The sequence below is a fragment of the Capricornis sumatraensis genome, chromosome 9 (assembly GCF_032405125.1).
Source record: "Capricornis sumatraensis isolate serow.1 chromosome 9, serow.2, whole genome shotgun sequence".
In the NCBI taxonomy this organism is placed as follows: domain Eukaryota; kingdom Metazoa; phylum Chordata; class Mammalia; order Artiodactyla; family Bovidae; genus Capricornis; species Capricornis sumatraensis.
The window spans coordinates 53,193,999-53,213,022 of NC_091077.1; the positions used below are offsets into that span (position 1 = coordinate 53,193,999).

A 19,024-nucleotide genomic window follows, 5' to 3' on the forward strand; every position below is an offset into this window, starting at 1 on the left:
GCATTACATGCTGGGTGCTCTGTTCAGTGTGGGCAAGGTCCCCGCCTTCAGGGGCTTACACCTATTTAGGGTCAGATGACCCAGAGTAATCAAGCAGTACAATAGCAAAAACTCCACTTGTTCGAGCTAAAAGTAAACAAAAGTGCAGCAACCAAAACCCTCTTTTTTCCCTCTCTCTATGATTGTTTTCTCTCTCAAAGAAAAGCAGAAAATAATGTATGATGGGGGAGAAAAGCAAACTGCAAAAGAATATTTATGGTAAATCCTTGATGAAAATTTTGTAAACAAAACATAAACCAGTGCACATAGTTCATGAATAGATAGGGAGTAAAAGGTAAAAATGTGCATTTGATTCAGTCCAAATTCATAGCAGTGGCTGCTCTGGGGAGGATGAAAATGACTGAGACTGGGGAGGGGAATGGAGGGAAATTGCCTTTCATCCTAACTTCATTCCTTCCAAAAGACAATACTGAGGCAAGAACAGCCAGCCAGTTGGTAACAGTGGTTAACTTCGGGTGATGGGGTTGCTGATGGTTTTGTAGTGTTCTGGGTGAGGCTGAGTAGTTGATCTGTAAAGCCTGGTTTATAGCTGGTGGGCAGACATTCAGTTTCTTGCTGTTGCTGACTGCTGCGGTGCTCTGTGACCCAACACAGACTTGACCTCGGGGACCATCTAGACCTGAATGCAGGTATCTGCAGAAGGTATGTCATCTTGAGGGCAGACACACCTCTCCGACTCACTGGAAAAGACCCTGATTGAGGGCAGGAGAAGGGGTCGACAGAGGATGAGATGGTTGGATGGCATCACCAACTCAATGGACATGAGTTTGAGCAAACTCCAGGAGATGGTGAAGGACAGGGAAGCCTGATGTGCTGCAGTCTATGGGGTCACAACTTAGTGACTGAACAACAATTTAAGGGCAGACAGGGAACCAGGAAAGCTGGTGAAGGGCACTCAGGTCACACCTGCTCTGTTCAGTGTCTTCTTCCAGCACCTTCCACCAGGTTAGCACCCAGGACACAGGGGTGGAGGCAGTGCCTCCTCTCTCCCATATGGGGAATTTAGGACTTGCTCTCTATGAGCAGGGTGGTCAGTGGCTCTGTAGCATCCCAAGGATGAAGGGGCAAGTACTTTTGGAAAAAGAAGGCAAATCACTCAGCCCTCAGGGGAGTTACTGTTCCCCATCTCTGAAATATGGACAGAGACTTTTGACTTAGCAGAAGAAGTGAAAAGCAATTTTTAAAAAACGTACTCTAGTGACAGTTACAAGTTTCTTTGAGAAATTCAAACTTATAAAGCACTTTAAAAATGTGCTACAGAAAGACTGGAAGCATTTGCCTGATGGCCTAGTAACCATAGCGTCCCCAGTGGAATCCAGAGTCCTGCTCCTTGTCTAGGAACGCATTAAGGTGTGCTGGTTTGGGAATGGCCAATTTATCAAAAGTAAATGTCAAATAACTGAAATATACAAGATGACCTTTGCAGCCCGTGCTCCTGCCTCATCCTTTGGACCCTTAGGGGAACCTAGGTAAGTGGGAAGCCAGGGATCTGAGTGGATATGCTGGTCCCTGTCTAGAGCTCTTCCTTCTTTTCCTGAGGAATTATCAGCTGGTATCTCTGGTTTTCTTTTCTGCTCTTCAGAGCCTTCCATTAGCTCTTCATAGTCATTTAGTCACAATAAGACACATGATCCCTTACATTCCAAGGATAGAAAGAAGGAACAGGAGTTAGAACCTGCCAGTGCCAAGAGACATGAGCTTTGGGGTACCATGCTATTCTCTTCCTGTCCTTCCCTAGGAATTTTGAAAGGTAAGACTACAGCTGCTGCGTTCAGCAGGATGAATGCTGTGGAGGGAGGTCCCGCTTCTGCAGCACGTTCCTCCATGGCCTTTAAGCCTGCTTTCCACCTCTGTTCTCCAGATAGAGGCCCAGAGAGATTACGTGCCTGGTTTATTCTGGGTTGGAGACTTCCCGTCCTTTGCCTTGTTTACCCAAAATGAGGTCAGCCTCATTCAGAACTTGGTGAGGTTGTTTTATGTCAGTGGCATTTATAATTAAAATGTAGCCACAAGCCAGGCACTGTAAAACATTAGAGAAAGACAGAGAAGAAATAAAATGGAGTTTGTGGGGGGAAAAAAGTTACAGTGGTTTGGATACATATGTGTATGTGTGTGTGTGTGTGTGTGTGTGTGTGTGTGTGTGTATGAAAAAGACTTTTCTTAGGGTGTGTAAAGGTGTTTGCTTCTCCTCTAGGGTCTGAAAAGGGTGCCTGGAAAATTTTGATACAGTCCATGGACTGTGTGATATTTAAAAAAAAAAAGTAGTCTATCTGGAAAAATCCCTCCTGTGTAAGCAGATAAGGAGCTGGTAGGGAGGAGAGGGAAGGAGGCCTTCAGCAGGATGTGCCTCCAGGGAGAGCGTGCCTGTCTGAAGACCAGTCGCTCTCTCTGATGCCTAGCTCTGCCCACTGTGGTCACCTGAAGAGCACACCAGTGCAATGAGGAGCACAGTGGGTTCGCCGTCAGGTGGTAAGCCACAGCAGGATGGGGAATCTGGATCGCCCCCAGAACTGCAGGCAGGAGGGATTCACTGAAGGGAAGGAGCCCTTTCTAAAGGGCTGCAAAGCAGGGTTCTGGGGACCAGTGAACTCCTCTAGTGCCTTTAGGATGTGGTTTGATTTATAAATATTTGATTGGCACACACTTTGCTCAGGAACATTTCCATTTGTGTGGTGAGTGGTGCCGGTAATCCTGCTCCCCATGAAGCCTCTTACGTGCTTGGGGAGGTGAGGGGTGTGCACCACAGGAGGGGGCTGCAGGTTTGGGATGCTTGTGAGCTTTTTCCTATCCTCCAATTACTGCTCCAGAAATAGGTTATGGCCCCCTTAGACAGAGAGTGAACTCCCCCCAAAAGAGCGGAGTCAGGCACGGAGATCCTTGCTTTGCCCAAGACAGCTTGCTGTGCAGAGAGGCGAGACAGGGCAGGGCTTGCGGAGCCGCTGGTGCCTGGGCACAGGGTACCTACATGCCAGGCCTCAAGAGCTCCAAGCCCGGACAGTCCTGGAGATGCCGAGATGCAGGGAGCTGGTATAGCATTGGTTTAACTCAGCACACCCTGAAGATCAGATGGTTAGATGAGGAAGTCCCAGCAAGCCTCAGGATGCTGCTGCTGATAAATACCATGTTCCAGGCACTTATCATGTGCCTGGCAGGCTGTTAAAGACATTCACAAACTATCATACTTAAAATTCCAACTTTCCTATAAGAGTGGGTACTGTTGCCATCCTTGTTTTTAAAACAAGGAAACTGAGGCATGTGGAGAAAAAGTAACTTCCTGACAGGGAAGCTGACAGGGAGCCAGTAAACCGCAGTGATGGGTCCTGCATCTACTGGGCCCACAGATGGGCTGTGTGAATCCAGTATGTTCATTTAATTAGTGTGTGGGGTGAAACCACCGCTGTGGTGTTGGTGTCAGGGGTGGAAGTGTGCTATAAGAGAGCCTTAGTTTTGGAAGATGCAGCTGAGGGTTGGGCCCAGTTTCCAGGGCTCAGTGTTTGCAGAGTTAGTGCACAGGGCAGTTCATTATGAATGATAATTAATAACCTCATCAGGACCGTGGCTAAGAGGAAATTAAATAGTCTAGCGCAACGCCTGGCATATATTACGTGCTTGATAGATATTTATGGAATATATTATTGAATTTGAATTTATTTGCTTCCAACAGTTCATTCACTCATCCAATTAATATTTATTGGCATGATCCTGACCGCCTAGCCATGTGCTTGACACACAGGTTGCAGTGTTGAGCTGTGAGAGACGAAGTCCCCGTCCTCAGGGAGCCCAGCGAGGCAGGAGACCCATTAGATAATCGCACAAGGAAATGTGTGGCATGACCCTGAGGAGGGCTGCCTTGATACAGAAGGCGCTCCTCAAACACTGCGTGTCTGAGGTGAAGCTGGCCCTCATTCCCTGTCCCTGTCCCTCCTCCAGGAGCCTCCCTCTCCTGGTGATGCGGCCACTAACCAGCCCCCCAAGCCACACCCTAGGGGTCAACAAAAGTCTTCTCACACCCTGTGCCCAGCGCCCCTTCTCACAGCCTGCCAGTCTCCTGTCTGGTCCTGCCTGGCCTTCCTAGTGTGGCCAAGTAACAGATGTCCATAGTCTGCGTTGCTACCTGCCTGCAGCTGTGATTTGAGCCATTGTAAAGGGATGAACCAAAAACATCTCTGCAGGCCAGAAATTCCCACCTGTGGAGACCTCTGACTCAGGTCTACAGGACAGTGGTCCATGCACATCCATCCATCCTGGGTTTATTCCACTCCAAGAAAGACCTTGGGTTAGGTTCTGGGAAACTTATTCTCCTGGGGGTAGGAAGGGAGTACATTTTGCAGATTTCTCAGTCTTGTCCAGGGTAGATCAACTGGTTGGGGACAAAGAGAAGCTGTGAAAGGAGTTGAGGTTTTCTTTTTTTTTTGCCTTGTAGTACTGGAAGGCGTATAGTTCCATTTTGCATGGTGTATGTAGATTTATTTAAATGTTTGATTGGCTTTTAGAAATACTCTCCCTGGAGGAAGTTTTAGAGTGTGGTTATCTACTTATCTTCATGGTCTCTAGTCATACTCCAACTAATGATCAAGGAATACAAACCGTTGTGCTAACCACCCAGGGATCATCCACTCCACGCCTGCCCAGGTTTCTGAAGAACCTTGCAATTCAGAAAGATTGTGGCAGTACCACCACTGGGCAGAAGAGGGCGACAGAGCCACATTTAGTGGGTGCATCCATGGCAGGGAGTCAGTCCTTTCGGCTGCAGGATCTCATGAGTTTTCAGCTTTGTCCGACACACAAGGCAGTGTTGCTTTTCCCATTGCACAGGTGAGGAAACTGAGCCTCAGTATTTCCCCGCTAGTTGAGATAGCCGGAAACACTGGAGAATTTCACATTTTTGTAGAGGAGAAGATGATGGGAAGGGTCTGGGGGCTGGGAGACTTGAAGCTGCTTTTGCAGAGCACTTTATGCCAAATGGAGAGAATAATTGTCTGGTGCTGATCCAGTTAGAAAGCAGCAGCATAGGAATATGACCTCAAAGTTTCTGACTAAATCTAGGCCTCCTGTCTCTGCAAGGGGTACATGGGTTACCTGGTTCTCCTGGCACTGACAGGTAGTGGGGGATGGATTTTGGCTTACTCACCCTGCTTTGATTTCTGTCCTCCTTGGCCTTTGTTCTTAGTTCTAGACTAAGTAAATAGGCCAACACAACAACTCTGAATGTTGCCAGAGAGGCCTTGAATCCAAACCCAAATCCAAACCCTTGGCTTCCTGGAGGGCAGTGTTGCTGAAGAGAAGAGCCTAGGGAGGGTCGTTAAGGGCTATCCTGTGTTCCATGTGCTGTGTTGAGTGCATGGAAATCTTGGTGGTGATAGTGGTGACGACAGTAGCAACATGAACCAACAGATGGGGAGCTGTTACTCTCGGTCAAGAGGCCGTGCCAAGAATTTTCGCTACATTGTCTCATGTAACCCGCCCAAGAAACTTGGGAGGCAAGTAATATTGCTCTTATTTTTACAGTTGAGAAAAGTAAGGCCAGAACAGTTACATAACTAGCCTGAGTTCACTTGGGAAGTAATTAATCCACCATCACTCTTGTGTCGACCTCCTCATACACACTCCTGTGCCACTGTATGCTGCCCTTCAGGGCTTCTGACATCTCAGGTCAGGCAGCTGAATTTGCAGCACTCTGCAGAAGTTGTCCCACGTTCTGTACCCAGAGTGCAGACTATAATGTTAACAGTGAAGTCACATGCCCTGTGTACAGAAATTCTAGTACTTGGAATTGTAATTGTAGCCTCCTGTGACCCCAGAATTTAAGGTTTCCCAGAAGAGCCAGCTTAACCCTATAGAATACATCACCAAGGTTGTCTTTTCCTCTGGGATGCGGAAGACCAGAGAACATTCTCGTTGGTTCAAAAAATTGATAAGACTTACTAGAAATGTTTAAAACCTTCCAGAAATTACAGCTTGTTCCCTTTATGTTGTGTGAGGCAGATCACACAAATTGTGTAGCTTGCCTGATACAACACGACAGATTGAAGTCTGAGTCCATTTATTTGCAGTGAACATTGCCTGTGTGTATGTTTGACATACTCAGAAGTCTCTTTATTGCTATACTCTGGCACGTATTTTTCATCAAGTATAGGCATTCGGAAGTCCATCTGAAGACAAGCCATTAAAACTAAGCTGGCCCTGCAGCAGTCAGCCCCAAACTTCCTGATTCTCATTGCAAGCGTCTGCTTGGTGGATGAGAGGGAAGGGACAGTGCCACCTGGTTGGTAAATGCTAGCTCCCGCCCCCATCATCTGTGCTTCTGTGGATGGAGAGTGGGCACCACTGGGGTGACCATTTGTGCCTAGTGCCTGCAACCTTTGGTGTATGTACATGCATGCTAAGTTGCTGCAGTTGTGTCCAGCTCTTTGCGACCCTATGGACCATAGCCTGCCAGGCTCCTCTGTCCATGGGATTTTCCAGGCAAGAATACTAGAGGGGTTGCCATGCCCTCCTCCAGGGGATCTTTCCAACCCAGGGATCAAACCCATATCTCTTGAGTCTCCTGCATTGGCAGGTGAGTTCTTTACCACAAGTACCACCTGGGAAGCCCTAACCTTTGGTGTAAATCAAATCAATAATAAAGACTACCATCACATCAAAGCCAGTGTTCTGTATCTCATTTCAAAGCCATCCTGCACAACCTTAAATTCTACCTGTGCTATTCTATATCTCCTGATTTCATCCATACTTTCCTTCCCTTGGTTCATGACACGTTTGACCCCTCAGACCCTCTGAGCAGGGACCAGATCTAACTTTTGGCTCTGCTCCAACATCTAATGATTTGGTGGGGCTCAGGGAATCCCCAGTGACATCACAGTAGAACCCAGACACCTCGTATCAAACATACACACCACTGCCAGAAATACCAAAGCAGAAGGGAGGGATTTTTTTCTTAGTCAAGGAGAGTCTTTTCTCCAAAGTCATGCCGCCATTTATCAACACCATCTTGAGAGCAGGGCTGTAAGGAAAGCCCGGAGGAGACACTCAGCCTTTGGCTCAAATCGCTCCTACTCTCCTGTTTCTATAAGGTCTGGTGAATGACTTTACCCCTCCCAGTTACCGCAGCCACTTCTGCATGATATGCAGAGCGAGAGCAGCATAATTAATGATGTGTAAGACTACGACTGTGAACTAGGATCTCACAAATCAAGCCCAATGGAAACATAACCTGGAGAATCGGTTAACTTGGAATTGAGCCCTTGTCTGTTGGGAGTTTATTGCCCCTGCTCCGTGTGGCCCTTCCCGTCATGGAGTGAGATGGGCCCTGACTAGCCTTGGGGACCAGGCTTCTCGCTGCTTACAGGAATCTGGAACAGTTGAACATTGGCAGCCAGTCTGATCTCACACCAAGTATGTTAGGTCAACAGAGAGTCCTCTTAAACTCTTGAAATCAGACTCCTTTAGGCAGGCTGTTGCCCTCACAACTCCCCGTTCTCCACACCCAGACCCTCTGTACCTTGTTACCCCTGTGTCTGTGTGTCATGTCTGAAAAGAATCTTGGAGAATGGGTTACAGCCCTTAGCTATTCTCCCTTCTCCCATCCCTGACTAAGGAAGATACCAGAAATGTGAGATGGATGCTTACTGTGCTGGTCGCTCCTGTCCTTCGTCCCATCCACTCTGCCATCTGGGAGGATTCTCAGGAAGTAGCCCCCGTTGCTGCAATAGAGGAGCTTGGGCTTCTTGTAATTGCCTAGAGGCAGGTTAAACTTCTCAGTCAGGGCCCTGAAGGTTGTGGTTTCTCCTTCAGCCATGGCTCAGCAGCTGCTGGTTGTGGCTGTTTCAAGGCTGTAAGAAATTAAACAACCCTGTAGGATGTTCTTCCAGCGAAGGTGCTGTGTGCACTTTCAAGAAGGCAAGGAGAGCCTCAGGGCACTGGCTTCTGGGTGGGCGGAAACCACAGACTGCCCAGGTGCTGCCCACAGTAAACAAGCCTGCGCAGTGGCCAGTGGTTAAGGAATGATGGTCCCCGGCAGGGGAGGGATTTTCAGTCATTTCCCACTTCCCAATTGGACACAGCTCTGGACCAGGCTGTGCGTTTTTTGGAATATCAAATTTGATCATTTTGGTGGATGGAAAAAAAAATAGTGTTTTGGTCCCTCCTTCTGATCCACACACATCCTCAAATTAAACACCAAAGTTGCACTAAAATAACACTCAGGGTCTGGCTGAAACCCACAAAAGCCAAGAGGCCGGCACCAAGGTTGTGCCCTCCACCCTCCCACTGTTTTGCGCAGGTGCTGAGGCCTGTGTACAGAGATAGCCCAGGGAGCCTGGGCACGCGAGACCCATGGGGGAAGGGGTGGGGTGGGCTGGGGTGGGGTGGAGTGTTTCCGAACTAGCCAACAGTTAATGTGTAAAGGAAAATTATGGGTTTGCTGGTGGGAACGGAACCAGAAGTGGAGAAGTAGGCACGTGGAGGTGTTAGGTGGGGTTTTTAAAGGGCCATCACTGTGCCAAAGGAAATTTTATGGGGTGGAGTATTTTGAAGGTTCTGCTGGCTGTCGCCTGCATCCACAGCTTCCTGTACATCCTCAGATCACACAGGGAAGACAGTAGTCTATCCCTGGTACAAAGACTACCTTCACCCTAACTACTTCCTAATGAGAAGTCTTATGACACAGAAACCATTGTATGACCTTCTATGACCCTCTAATGCTATGTATACCCACTATACACAATTTATATTATCAGAAATGCATATATGTAGAAATGGATTAGTGAACCCACTATACACAAATTTAGATTATCAGTGTACAGATGGATTAGTGGACCCACTCTACACAAGTTTGTATTATCAGTGTACAAACGCATCAGTGGCCCTCTACGAACTAAAAAGCAAAGCTGATAAACTTTAGTATTTTAAAATATCTCCTTGCTCCACCATTTAGAAGACTGGATCAGTGCTTACTACAAGGACTGCACAAGAAAGAGGTGAAGAAGAGACCAGAAAACCACAGTGGGAATTTCATCTTATAAGAGTGAGTAGATGCCAATTGTACACATTGATTACCAAGCAGCCTTATAATACTAGTGATCATCAGCATCATTGTTAACATATTATGGGCTAGAAGTTAACTTATGTCATTGAGGCAGACGCTGATATTATCCTCAATTTTTTTATAAGGTGAAACCAAAGCTTATAGCTGCTCATGGCCTGTCTCAACAGCTAGTAAGTGAGCCTCTAAAGGGGTCTGTTGAAAGAAAGCCCCAACTTGCCCTTCATTACCATGACAGTATTAAGTGACTTCAGTGATAGCACAGTGTTATTAGCAGAAGTGGGGGTTTTACTCATAGCGTGGCACGTACTTCTGCCCCCATGACCTAATCATTCATTGTTACTCATCTGTAACCCAGGTATTGGCTGTCACCACCAACAGCCTCCACTTTTGCCCCCATGCATGTTGTCATTCCCTGGAGAACCCATGTCACCAGGTGTTAGGAGCCCTGTGAACTTAACAGAAGGCCAGCCAGTCTACTACATCCCTCACACTCCCCTTCCAGCTGTCCAGCCGTCCCTGGAGTGGCTTCAGGGAGCTGCTCGCATAGAAGGTAATTGCAACAGAAATCAAGACAGCAATTTGGATGATTTGTCCTGGTGACTTTGGAATTAGAGTTCATGTTAGAAACCTCCACATGTTCCTCTGCTCCAGGCATTTTAATGTGTCTGGTACATCTCTTCCAATCTGCAGCCACATGGGCTATGGTTTGAAGTCCCTCCAAGGATCCTCAGAGTTTTGCATACACCATGTAAACTATCTTTAAAGTCAGATCACCTCCAAATGTCTCCTTCACATAAGGCAAAACTCTGTCTGATCCTTTTCACATAGTACAATAACAGATGGAAAATTAATTTCATATACATCAGTTCCACAGGGCAGATGGCAGAGTTCATGCATTCCCTTCACAAAACCTCACTCTCTTTTCCAAAACTCTCTTTATCCACAAGGCTCTGAGTCTCTGTGCCTACCTCTGTCTCTGTACTCAGCCCTGTTTCCTCCCAACCTCTCAATGTCCCTCTCCCTCCTCTTCCCCATTACACACAATTCTGGAATCCCCTCTGATGTAAAGCAATTCAGTGTTTCCAAACATGGGCATTTTCACCCATCACCTGTCATCAGCATAGAACACTGACCAGATCCTTGTTCCTTAAATTACAGCTAAGAGATAATCCATACTTTTTGTTCTATCAGTCTTCTTTTCAAGCACCTAGTACTTAATTAGATACAGGAGACAATAACTATATACTAGTGGTGGCCATTTCACTATACAAATAGTCATTTGTATTCTCCATCTTAGGCAGAATTTTGTTTCTTGCTGTCCCTGGATTTTCTCAAAGGGAGGTCCCCATGAGCCCTGATCATGTAGCAGTTGCTGTGGTGAGGATGGCCTCCGTTCTAGATCTGGCACCCATTAGGAGTCTCCATTAAGTTGGTTTTTAAGTGTTGCATGTGAATTTGGCTCTACTCATTTACATTGTTGCTTCCATCCCATTGGGATGAAGGGGACAGTTCAGTTCAGTTCAGTCGCTCAGTCGTATCCGACTCTTTGCGACCCCATGAATCACAGCATGCCAGGCCTCCCTGTCCATCACCATCTCCCAGAGTTCACTCAGACTCACGTCCATCGAGTCCGTGATGCCATCCAGTCATCTCATCCTGGGTTGTCCCCTTCTCCTCCTGCCCTCAATCTCTCCCAGCATCAGAGTTTTTTCCAATGAGTCAACTCTTCGCACAAGGTGGCCAAAGTACTGGAGCTTCAGCTTTAGCATCATTCCTTCCAAAGAAATCCCAGGGTTGATCTCCTTCAGAATGGACTGGTTAGATCTCCTTGCAGTCAAGGGACCCTCAAAAGTCTGGCCAAGGCTGGAGGCCTCAGTTCTGGCCAAGATTTCTACTTATGCTCTAACATTCATGTATGTGTTAAGCCATGAAGCCTGGGCTTTATCACTGCAACTCTACCCAGATAGGGCCTCTGCCAGAGGCCAGGCACCCCTTCCCTCTGGTTTGCATTGCAGCCTGGGGTTATACAACCCCCCGCCTCTGCTCTGTGCCTGCTCCACCCACTAAGAGGTGCAGTGACAGTGTGGCTGCATTGACTTAAGATTGCTCCCATCACCCTTCAGTTCAAATCCATACCTGAAATCTGAAGGTGATTTGCTGATCCCTGAAAATAAGCCTTGAGTTCAATGTGAATTTGGTAGGCTGTGACAGTGGCATATATGAATCAGCTGTAAAACATACAAAAATGAAATATTTTTTTTGATGAAGGAAACTCCAGAGGCATGAAATGCCCCTCCTCTTTTTGCTTTGTTTAGAGTTTACTTGTATTTTTAGTAGTGGTTGGTCCAAAGTTCCTTGCCAATCTAGTAAGTGTTAAAGGGACAGGCATGAAGAAAGTATATGATGCGATAAAACCGTTAGGCAGCAGCCTTCCCAGACCCTTGGGGATTTTCACAAATTGCTCTAATAAATGAATCCATTAACTATGTGAAATCAGGCATAGAGCATAATGGAAATTTATAAGCCCTGCTCCTGCTTACTATAATCTTTTTGTTGGCTGTCAGGGAAGGGAGTTATCTCTGTGTATGTTGGGAGATGGAAAAGACCAAGCCCAGTGGTCTTTTGTCATGTGCTTGGCCCAGCTCTCTGGGATTTGGGGCCCTGGGGAGATTTTCTCGACTTAACAGTGACAACCAAAGTGAGAACACCAAGCCTATTGGAACATTCATATTAAGTCTGACATATTTTGTTAGCTGTAGTCTCTGGAAGAGAATCTGAGCTCTGACTCATGAATAGGATGTTAAGTATATGCTCTTACCCGGGAATACAACAGTCACTTTTCAGTGTGAGAGAGTAAGGAACACTGTACAGCTCTAACTATGCTCAAATTGTCTCTGGGAGCCTGGGCGAGTCATTAACTTCTTCCAAGATGTTTCCTCTAATAATCCCCACCCTGCTGCCTACGTCAGATTTAACCCTTCAATTGTCTGAAGGGTTAAATGAGCACAGTGTTCATAACACTACTTAGAAAGTTTACAAGTGTGACCTGACCTCTAGGAGAGAGGGCTAGGTGGTTATGTTGAACTGGTTGGAGCCTAATGTGTTCTAGGTCAGTTGCAACTGAATGCTTAATTTAAAATAATTTTTTCAGAGGCGGCCCTAAGATGGCCGAGGAGTAGGACGGGGAGACCACTTTCTTGCCCACAAATTCATCAAAAGAACGTCTGAACGCTGAGTAAATTCCACAAAACTATTTCTGAATGCCGGCAGAGGACATCAGGCATCCAGAAAAGCAGCCCATTGTCTTCAAAAGGAGGTAGGAAAAAATATAAAAGATAAAAAGAGAGACAAAAGAGGTAGGGATGGAGATATGTCCCAGGAAGGGAGTCTTAAAAAAGAGAGAAGTTTCCAAACATCAGGAAGCACTCTCACTCGAGTCTGTGGTGAGCCTTGGAACCTCAGAGGGCAACATAACCGGGAGGAAAAATAAATAAATAATTAAAACCCACAGATTATGTGCCCAATGTAACTCCCAGCGGAGAAGCAGTGCAGACGCCTGCATCCACCACTAGCAAGCGGGGGGCTGGGCAGGGAGGTGCAGGCTGCATTGCTTAGAGTAAGGACCAGGCCTGAATGCCCTAAGGGCAATCTGAGGGAACTAACTTGAGATAGCAAACCAGACTGTGGGATAGCTACCCCGCAAAAAGCCCTAACTTAAGACACCGCCAGGCCTGCTCACAGAACAAAGGACTGACTAGAGCTAGCCGGCCTCGGACCAGCCCATTCCCCCTCCGGAGACAGGAAGTCGAGGGCAGCCAGAGCCAGAAGGGGGCTATCACGGCCCTAGAGAGGCATCATCTACCAAACTGCAAGCAGGCTTCATTGCTAACCAAGACTTCTTGAGATTCTGGATGGTCAACATCTGCCTGAGAAGGTGCGCTGGTTGTACACTCAGAAAATCGAGCAGCAGGGACGGAGGAGGCAATAAGTCTCAGCAACCGCGCTTGCCAAACACTTGGTCACCTGAGCTGCTCGGACCTGAGCTGCTCGGACCTGGAAAGGGCACAAAACGCAGGCCCAACCGAATCTGTGCCTTTGAGGAGTACCCAAGTACCTGAAACTGAGCAGCTTAGACCTGGGAAGTGCATACAACCCAGGGCTGGCCTTAGACAGTTCCTGGCAGAGCAACCTAGAGCCTGAGCAGTGTAGACAGGGAAAGCACACATGTCGTGAGCGGGGCCAAACCCAGTGGGCCTGAAACACTGCGAGCACTCCCCACACACGCCAGTGATATTTGTTTGCAGTGTTCCTTCCTCCCCACAGCACGACTGAACAAGTGAGCCTTAAAAAGTGTCCACCACCACCCCCTTGTGTCAGGGCGGAAATTAGACACTGAAGAGACCAGCAAACAGAAGCTAAAACAGAGGGAACCGCCTTGGAAGTGACAGGTGCAATAGATTAAAACCCTGTAGTTAGCACCGATTACATAGGAAGGGGCCTATAGATCTTTAGAAGTATAAGCCAGATCAAGGAACTATCTGAAAATGAACTGACCCCACAGTGTCCATAACAACACCAGAGAAAGTCCTAGATATATTTTTACTATTATCATTCTTTAAAACAATAAAATTTTTTTTAAATTTTTAAGTCCTCTATTACTCCTTTAATTTTTATTTTATAACCTACTATTACTTTGCAAAAAAAGACCCTATTTTTTAAAGCAAACTTCATATATATGTATATATATATATATATTATAATTTTTGTGACTTTGTTTTTTTTTCTTTAATATTGTATTTTTGAGACTCCAACCTCTACTCTAGATTTTTAATCTTTGCTTTTTGGTACTTGTTACTTTGTACCTTTAAGAGCCCAATCTTCAGTACCCCTTTTTACTTGGGAGCAAGATTACTGGCTTGACTGCTCTCTCCCCCTTTGGACTCTCCTTTTCATCCACCAGGTCACCTCTATCTGCCCCCTCCCCCTTCTCTTCCTACCCAACTCTGTGAATCTCTGTGTGTTCCAGACTGTGGAGAACACTTAGGGAATTGATTACTGGCTGGATCTGTCTTTCTCCTTTTGACTCCCCCCTTTATCCTCCTGGCCACCTCTGTCTCCTTCCTCCCTCTTCTCTTCTCTGTATAACTACATGAACATCTCTGAGCGGTCCAGTTTGTGGACTGCACATACAGAAGTGATTACTGGCAGCTTGCTCTCTCCTCTTTTGATTCCCCCTCTTCTCCTCCTGGTCACCTCTGTCTTCCTCCTCCCTCTTCTCTTCTCCATGTAACTCTGTGAACCTCTCTGGGTGTCCCTCACTGTGGAGAAACTTTTCATCTTTAGCCAAAATGTTTTATCATTGGTGCTTTATAGATGGAGAAGTCTTGAGGCTACTGTAAGAATAAGACTGAAAACCAGAGGCAGGAGGCTGAAGTCCAAATCCTGAGAACACCAGAGAACTCCTGACTCCAGGGAACATTAAGCAATGGGAGCTCATCAAATGCCTCCATACCTACACTGAAACCAAGCACCACCAAGGGCCAACAAGTTCCAGAGCAAGACATACCACACAATTTCTCCAGCAACACAGGAACATAGCCCTGAGCTTCAATACACAGGCTGCCCAAAGTCACTCCAAACCCATTGACATCTCATAACTCATTACTGGACACTTCATTGCACTCCAGAGAGAAGAAATCCAGCTCCACCCACCAGAACACCAACACAAGCTTCCCTAACCAGGAAACCTTGACAAGCCACCTGTCCAACCCCACCCACACTGAGGAAACTACACAATAAAGAACTCCACAAACTGCCAGAATATGGAAAGGCCACCCGAAACACAGCAATGTAAACAAGATGAAGAGGCAGAGGAATACCCAGCAGGTAAAGGAGCAGGATCAGTTCAGTTCAGTTCAGTCACTCAGTCGTGTCCGACTCTTTGAGACCCCATGAATTGCAGCATGCCAGGCCTCCCTGTCCATCACCAACTCCCAGAGTTCACTCAGATTCACGTCCATCAAGTCAGTAATGCCATCCAGCCATCTCATCCTCTGTCGTCCCCTTCTCCTCCTGCCCCCAATCCCTTCCAACATCAGAGTCTTTTTCCAATGAGTAAACTCTTCGCATGAGGTGGCCAAAGTACTGGAGTTTCACCTTTAGCATCATTCCTTCCAAGGATATCCCAGGGTTGATCTCCTTCAGAATGGACTGGTTGGATCTCCTTGCAGTCCAAGGGACTCTCAAGAGTCATCTCCAACACCGCAGTTCAAAAGCATCAATTCTTTGGCACTCAGCCTTCTTCACAGTCCAACTCTCACATCCATACATGACTACTGGAAAAACCATAGCCTTGACTAGACGGCCTTTAGTCGGCAAATGCCCACTAAACCAAACAAGAGAGGAAGAATTAGGGAATCTAACTGATAAAGATTCCGAATAATGATAGTGAAAATGATCCAAAATCTTGAAAACAAAATGGAGTTACAGATAAATAGCCTGTAGACAAGGATTGAGAAGATGCAAGAAAGGTTTAACAAGGACCTAGAAGAAATAAAAAAGAGTCAATATATAATGAATAATGCAATAAATGAGATCAAAAAAACTCTGGAGGGAACCAACAGTAGAATAATGGAGGCAGAAGACAGGGTAAGTGAGGTAGAAGATAGAATGGTAGAAATAAATGAAACAGAGAGGAAAAAAGAAAAACAAAAGAAATGAGGACAATCTCAGAGACCTCCGGGACAATGTTAAATGCCCCAACATTCGAGTCATAGGAGTCCCAGAAGAAGAAGACAAAAAGAAAGACCATGAGAAAATACTTGAGGAGATAATAGTTGAAAACTTCCCTAAAATGGGGAAGGAAATAATCACCCAAGGTGAAACACCCCAAGACACATATTTATCAAATTAACAAAGATCAAACACAAAGAACAAATATTAAAAGCAGCAAGGGAAAAACAACAAATAACACACAAAGGGATTCCCATAAGGTTAATAGCTGATCTTTCAATAGAAACTCTTCAGGCCAGGAGGGAATGACAGGACATACTTAAAGTGATGAAAGAAAATAACCTACAGCCCAGATTCCTGTACCGAGCAAGGATCTCATTCAAATATGAAGGAGAAATCAAAAGCTTTACGGACAAGCAAAAGCTGAGAGAATTTAGCACCACCAAACCAACTCTCCAACAAATGCTAAAGGATCTTCTCTAGACAGGAAACACAGAAAGGATGTATAAACTTGAACCCAAAACAATAAAGTAAATGGCAACGGGATCATACTTATCAATAATTATTGTAAACATATATGGGTTGAATGCCCCAACCAAAAGACAAAGACTGGCTGAATGGATACAAAAACAAGACCCCTATATATGTTGTCTACAAGAGACCCACCTTGAAACAAGGGACACATACAGACTGAAAGTGAAGGGCTGAAAAAAGATATTCCATGCAAATAGAGAACAAAGGAAAGCAGGAGCAGCAATACTCATATCAATTAAAATAGACTTTAAAACAAAGGCTTTGAAAAGAGACAAAGAAGGACATTACATAACGATCAAAGGATCAATCCAAGAAGAAGATATAACAATTATAAATATATATGCACCCAACATAGGAGCAGTGCAATATGTAAGACAAATGCTAACAAGTATGAAAGGGGAAATTAACAATAACACAATAATAGTGGGAGACTTTAATACCCCACTCATATACAGAAGAACTGTACAAAAAAGATCTTCACGACCCAGATAATCACAATGGTGTGATCACTCATCTAGAGCCAGACATCCTGGAATGTGAAGTCAAGTGGGCCTTAGAAAGCATCACTATGAACAAAGCTAGTGGAGGTGATGGAATTCCAGTTGAGCTATTTCAAATCCTGAAAGATGAAGCTGTGAAAGTGCTGCACTCAATATGCCAGCAAATTTGGAAAACTCAGCAGTGGCCACAGGACTGGAAAAGGTCAGTTTTCATTCCAATCCCAAAGAAAGGCAATGCCAAAGAATGCTCAAACTACTGCACAATTGCACGCATGTCACATGCTAGTAAAGTAATGCTCAAAATTCTCCAAGCTAGGCTTCAGCAATATGTGAACTGTGAACTTCCTGATGTTCAAGCTGGATTTAGAAAAAGCAAAGGAACCAGAGATCAAATTGCCAACATCCGCTGGATCATGGAAAAAGCAAGAGAGTTCCAGAAAAACATCTATTTCTGCTTTATTGACTATGCCAAAGCCTTTGACTGTGTGGATCACAATAAACTCTGGAAAATTCTGAAGGAGATGGGAATACCAGACCATCTGACCTGCCTCTTGAGAAATCTGTATGCAGGTCAGGAAGCAACAGTTAGAACTGGACATGGAACAACAGATTGGTTCCAAATAGGAAAAGGAGTACGTCAAGGCTGTGTATTGTCACCCTGCTTATTTAACGTCTATGCAGAGTACATCATGAAAAATGCTGGACTGGAAGAAACACAAGCTGGAATAAAGATTGCCAGGAGAAATATCAATAACCTCAGATATGCAGATGATACCACCCTTATGGCAGAAAGTGAAGAGGAACTAAAAAGCCTCTTGATGAAAGTGAAAGAGGAGAGTGAAAAAGTTGGCTTAAAGCTCAACATTCAGAAAACGAAGATCATGGCATCCGGTCCCATCACTTCATGGGAAATAGATGGGGAAACAGTGGAAACAGTGTCAGACTTTATTTTTTGGGGCTCCAAAACCACTGCAGATGATGACTGCAGCCATGAAATTAAAAGACGCCTACTCCTTGGAAGAAAAGTTATGACCAACCTAGATAGCATATTCAAAAGCAGAGACATTACTTTGCTGACTAAGGTCCATCTAGTCAAGGCTATGGTTTTTCCTGTGGTCATGTATGGATGTGAGAGCTGGACTGTGAGGAAGGCTGAGTGCCGAAGAATTGATGCTTTTGAACTGTGGTGTTGGAGAAGACTGTTGAGAGTCCCTTGGACTGCAAGGAGATCCAACCAGTCCATTCTGAAGGAGATCAACCCTGGGATTTCTTTGGAAGGAATGATGCTAAAGGTGAAACTCCAGTACTTTGGCCACCTCATGCGAAGAGTTGACTCATTGGAAAAGACTCTGATGCTGGGGGGGATTGGGGGCAGGAGGAGAAGGGGACGACAGAAGATGAGATGGCTGGATGACATCACTGACTTGATGGACGTGAGTCTGAGTGAACTCCGAGAGTTGGTGATGGACAGGGAGGCCTGGCGTGCTGTGATTCATGGGGTCTCAAAAAGTCAGACACGACTGTGTGACTGATTTGAACTGAACTGATACCTATGGATAGGTCAACTAAACAGAAAATTAACAAGGAAACACAAACTTTAAATGATACAATAGACCAGTTAGAGTCTTTTGATATCTATAGGACATTTCACCCCAACATAATGAAGTTCAACTTTTTCTCAAGCGCACATGGAACCTTCTCCAAGATTGATTACATCCTGGGCCATAAATCTAGCCTTGGTAAATTCAAAAAAAAAGAAATCATTCCAAGCATCCTTTCTGACTACAGTGCAGTAAGATTAGATGTCAATTACAGGAGAAAAACTATTAAAAATTTCAACATATGGAGGCTGAACAACACACTGCTGAATAACCAACAAATCACAGAAATCAAAAAAGAAATAAAGAAATATGTATAGAAACGAATGAAAATGAAAACACAAAAACTCAAAACCCGTGGGACACTGTAAAAACAGTGCTAAGGGGAAGGTTCATAGCAATACAGGCATACCTCAAGAAACAAGAAAAAAGTCAAATAAATAACCTAACTCTACACCTAACGCAACTAGAAAAGGAAGAAGTGGAGAACCCCAGCGTTAGTTGAAGGAAAGAAATCTTAAAAATTAGGGCAGAAATAAATGCAAAAGAAACAA

At 45.4% G+C, this 19,024-nt stretch overlaps 1 protein-coding gene across 1 annotated transcript in view; it reads right to left on the bottom strand.

Moving 5' to 3' along the window:
• Positions 1 to 19,024, bottom strand: part of FGF1 (fibroblast growth factor 1) — a 112,151-nt gene that overhangs the window by 13,024 nt on the left and 80,103 nt on the right. The window contains exon 2 of the mRNA XM_068980779.1: positions 7,690 to 7,892. Coding sequence (XP_068836880.1) covers positions 7,690 to 7,858 — 169 coding nt within the window. The 5' untranslated portion in view covers positions 7,859 to 7,892. The remainder of the gene's footprint in view (positions 1 to 7,689; positions 7,893 to 19,024) is intronic.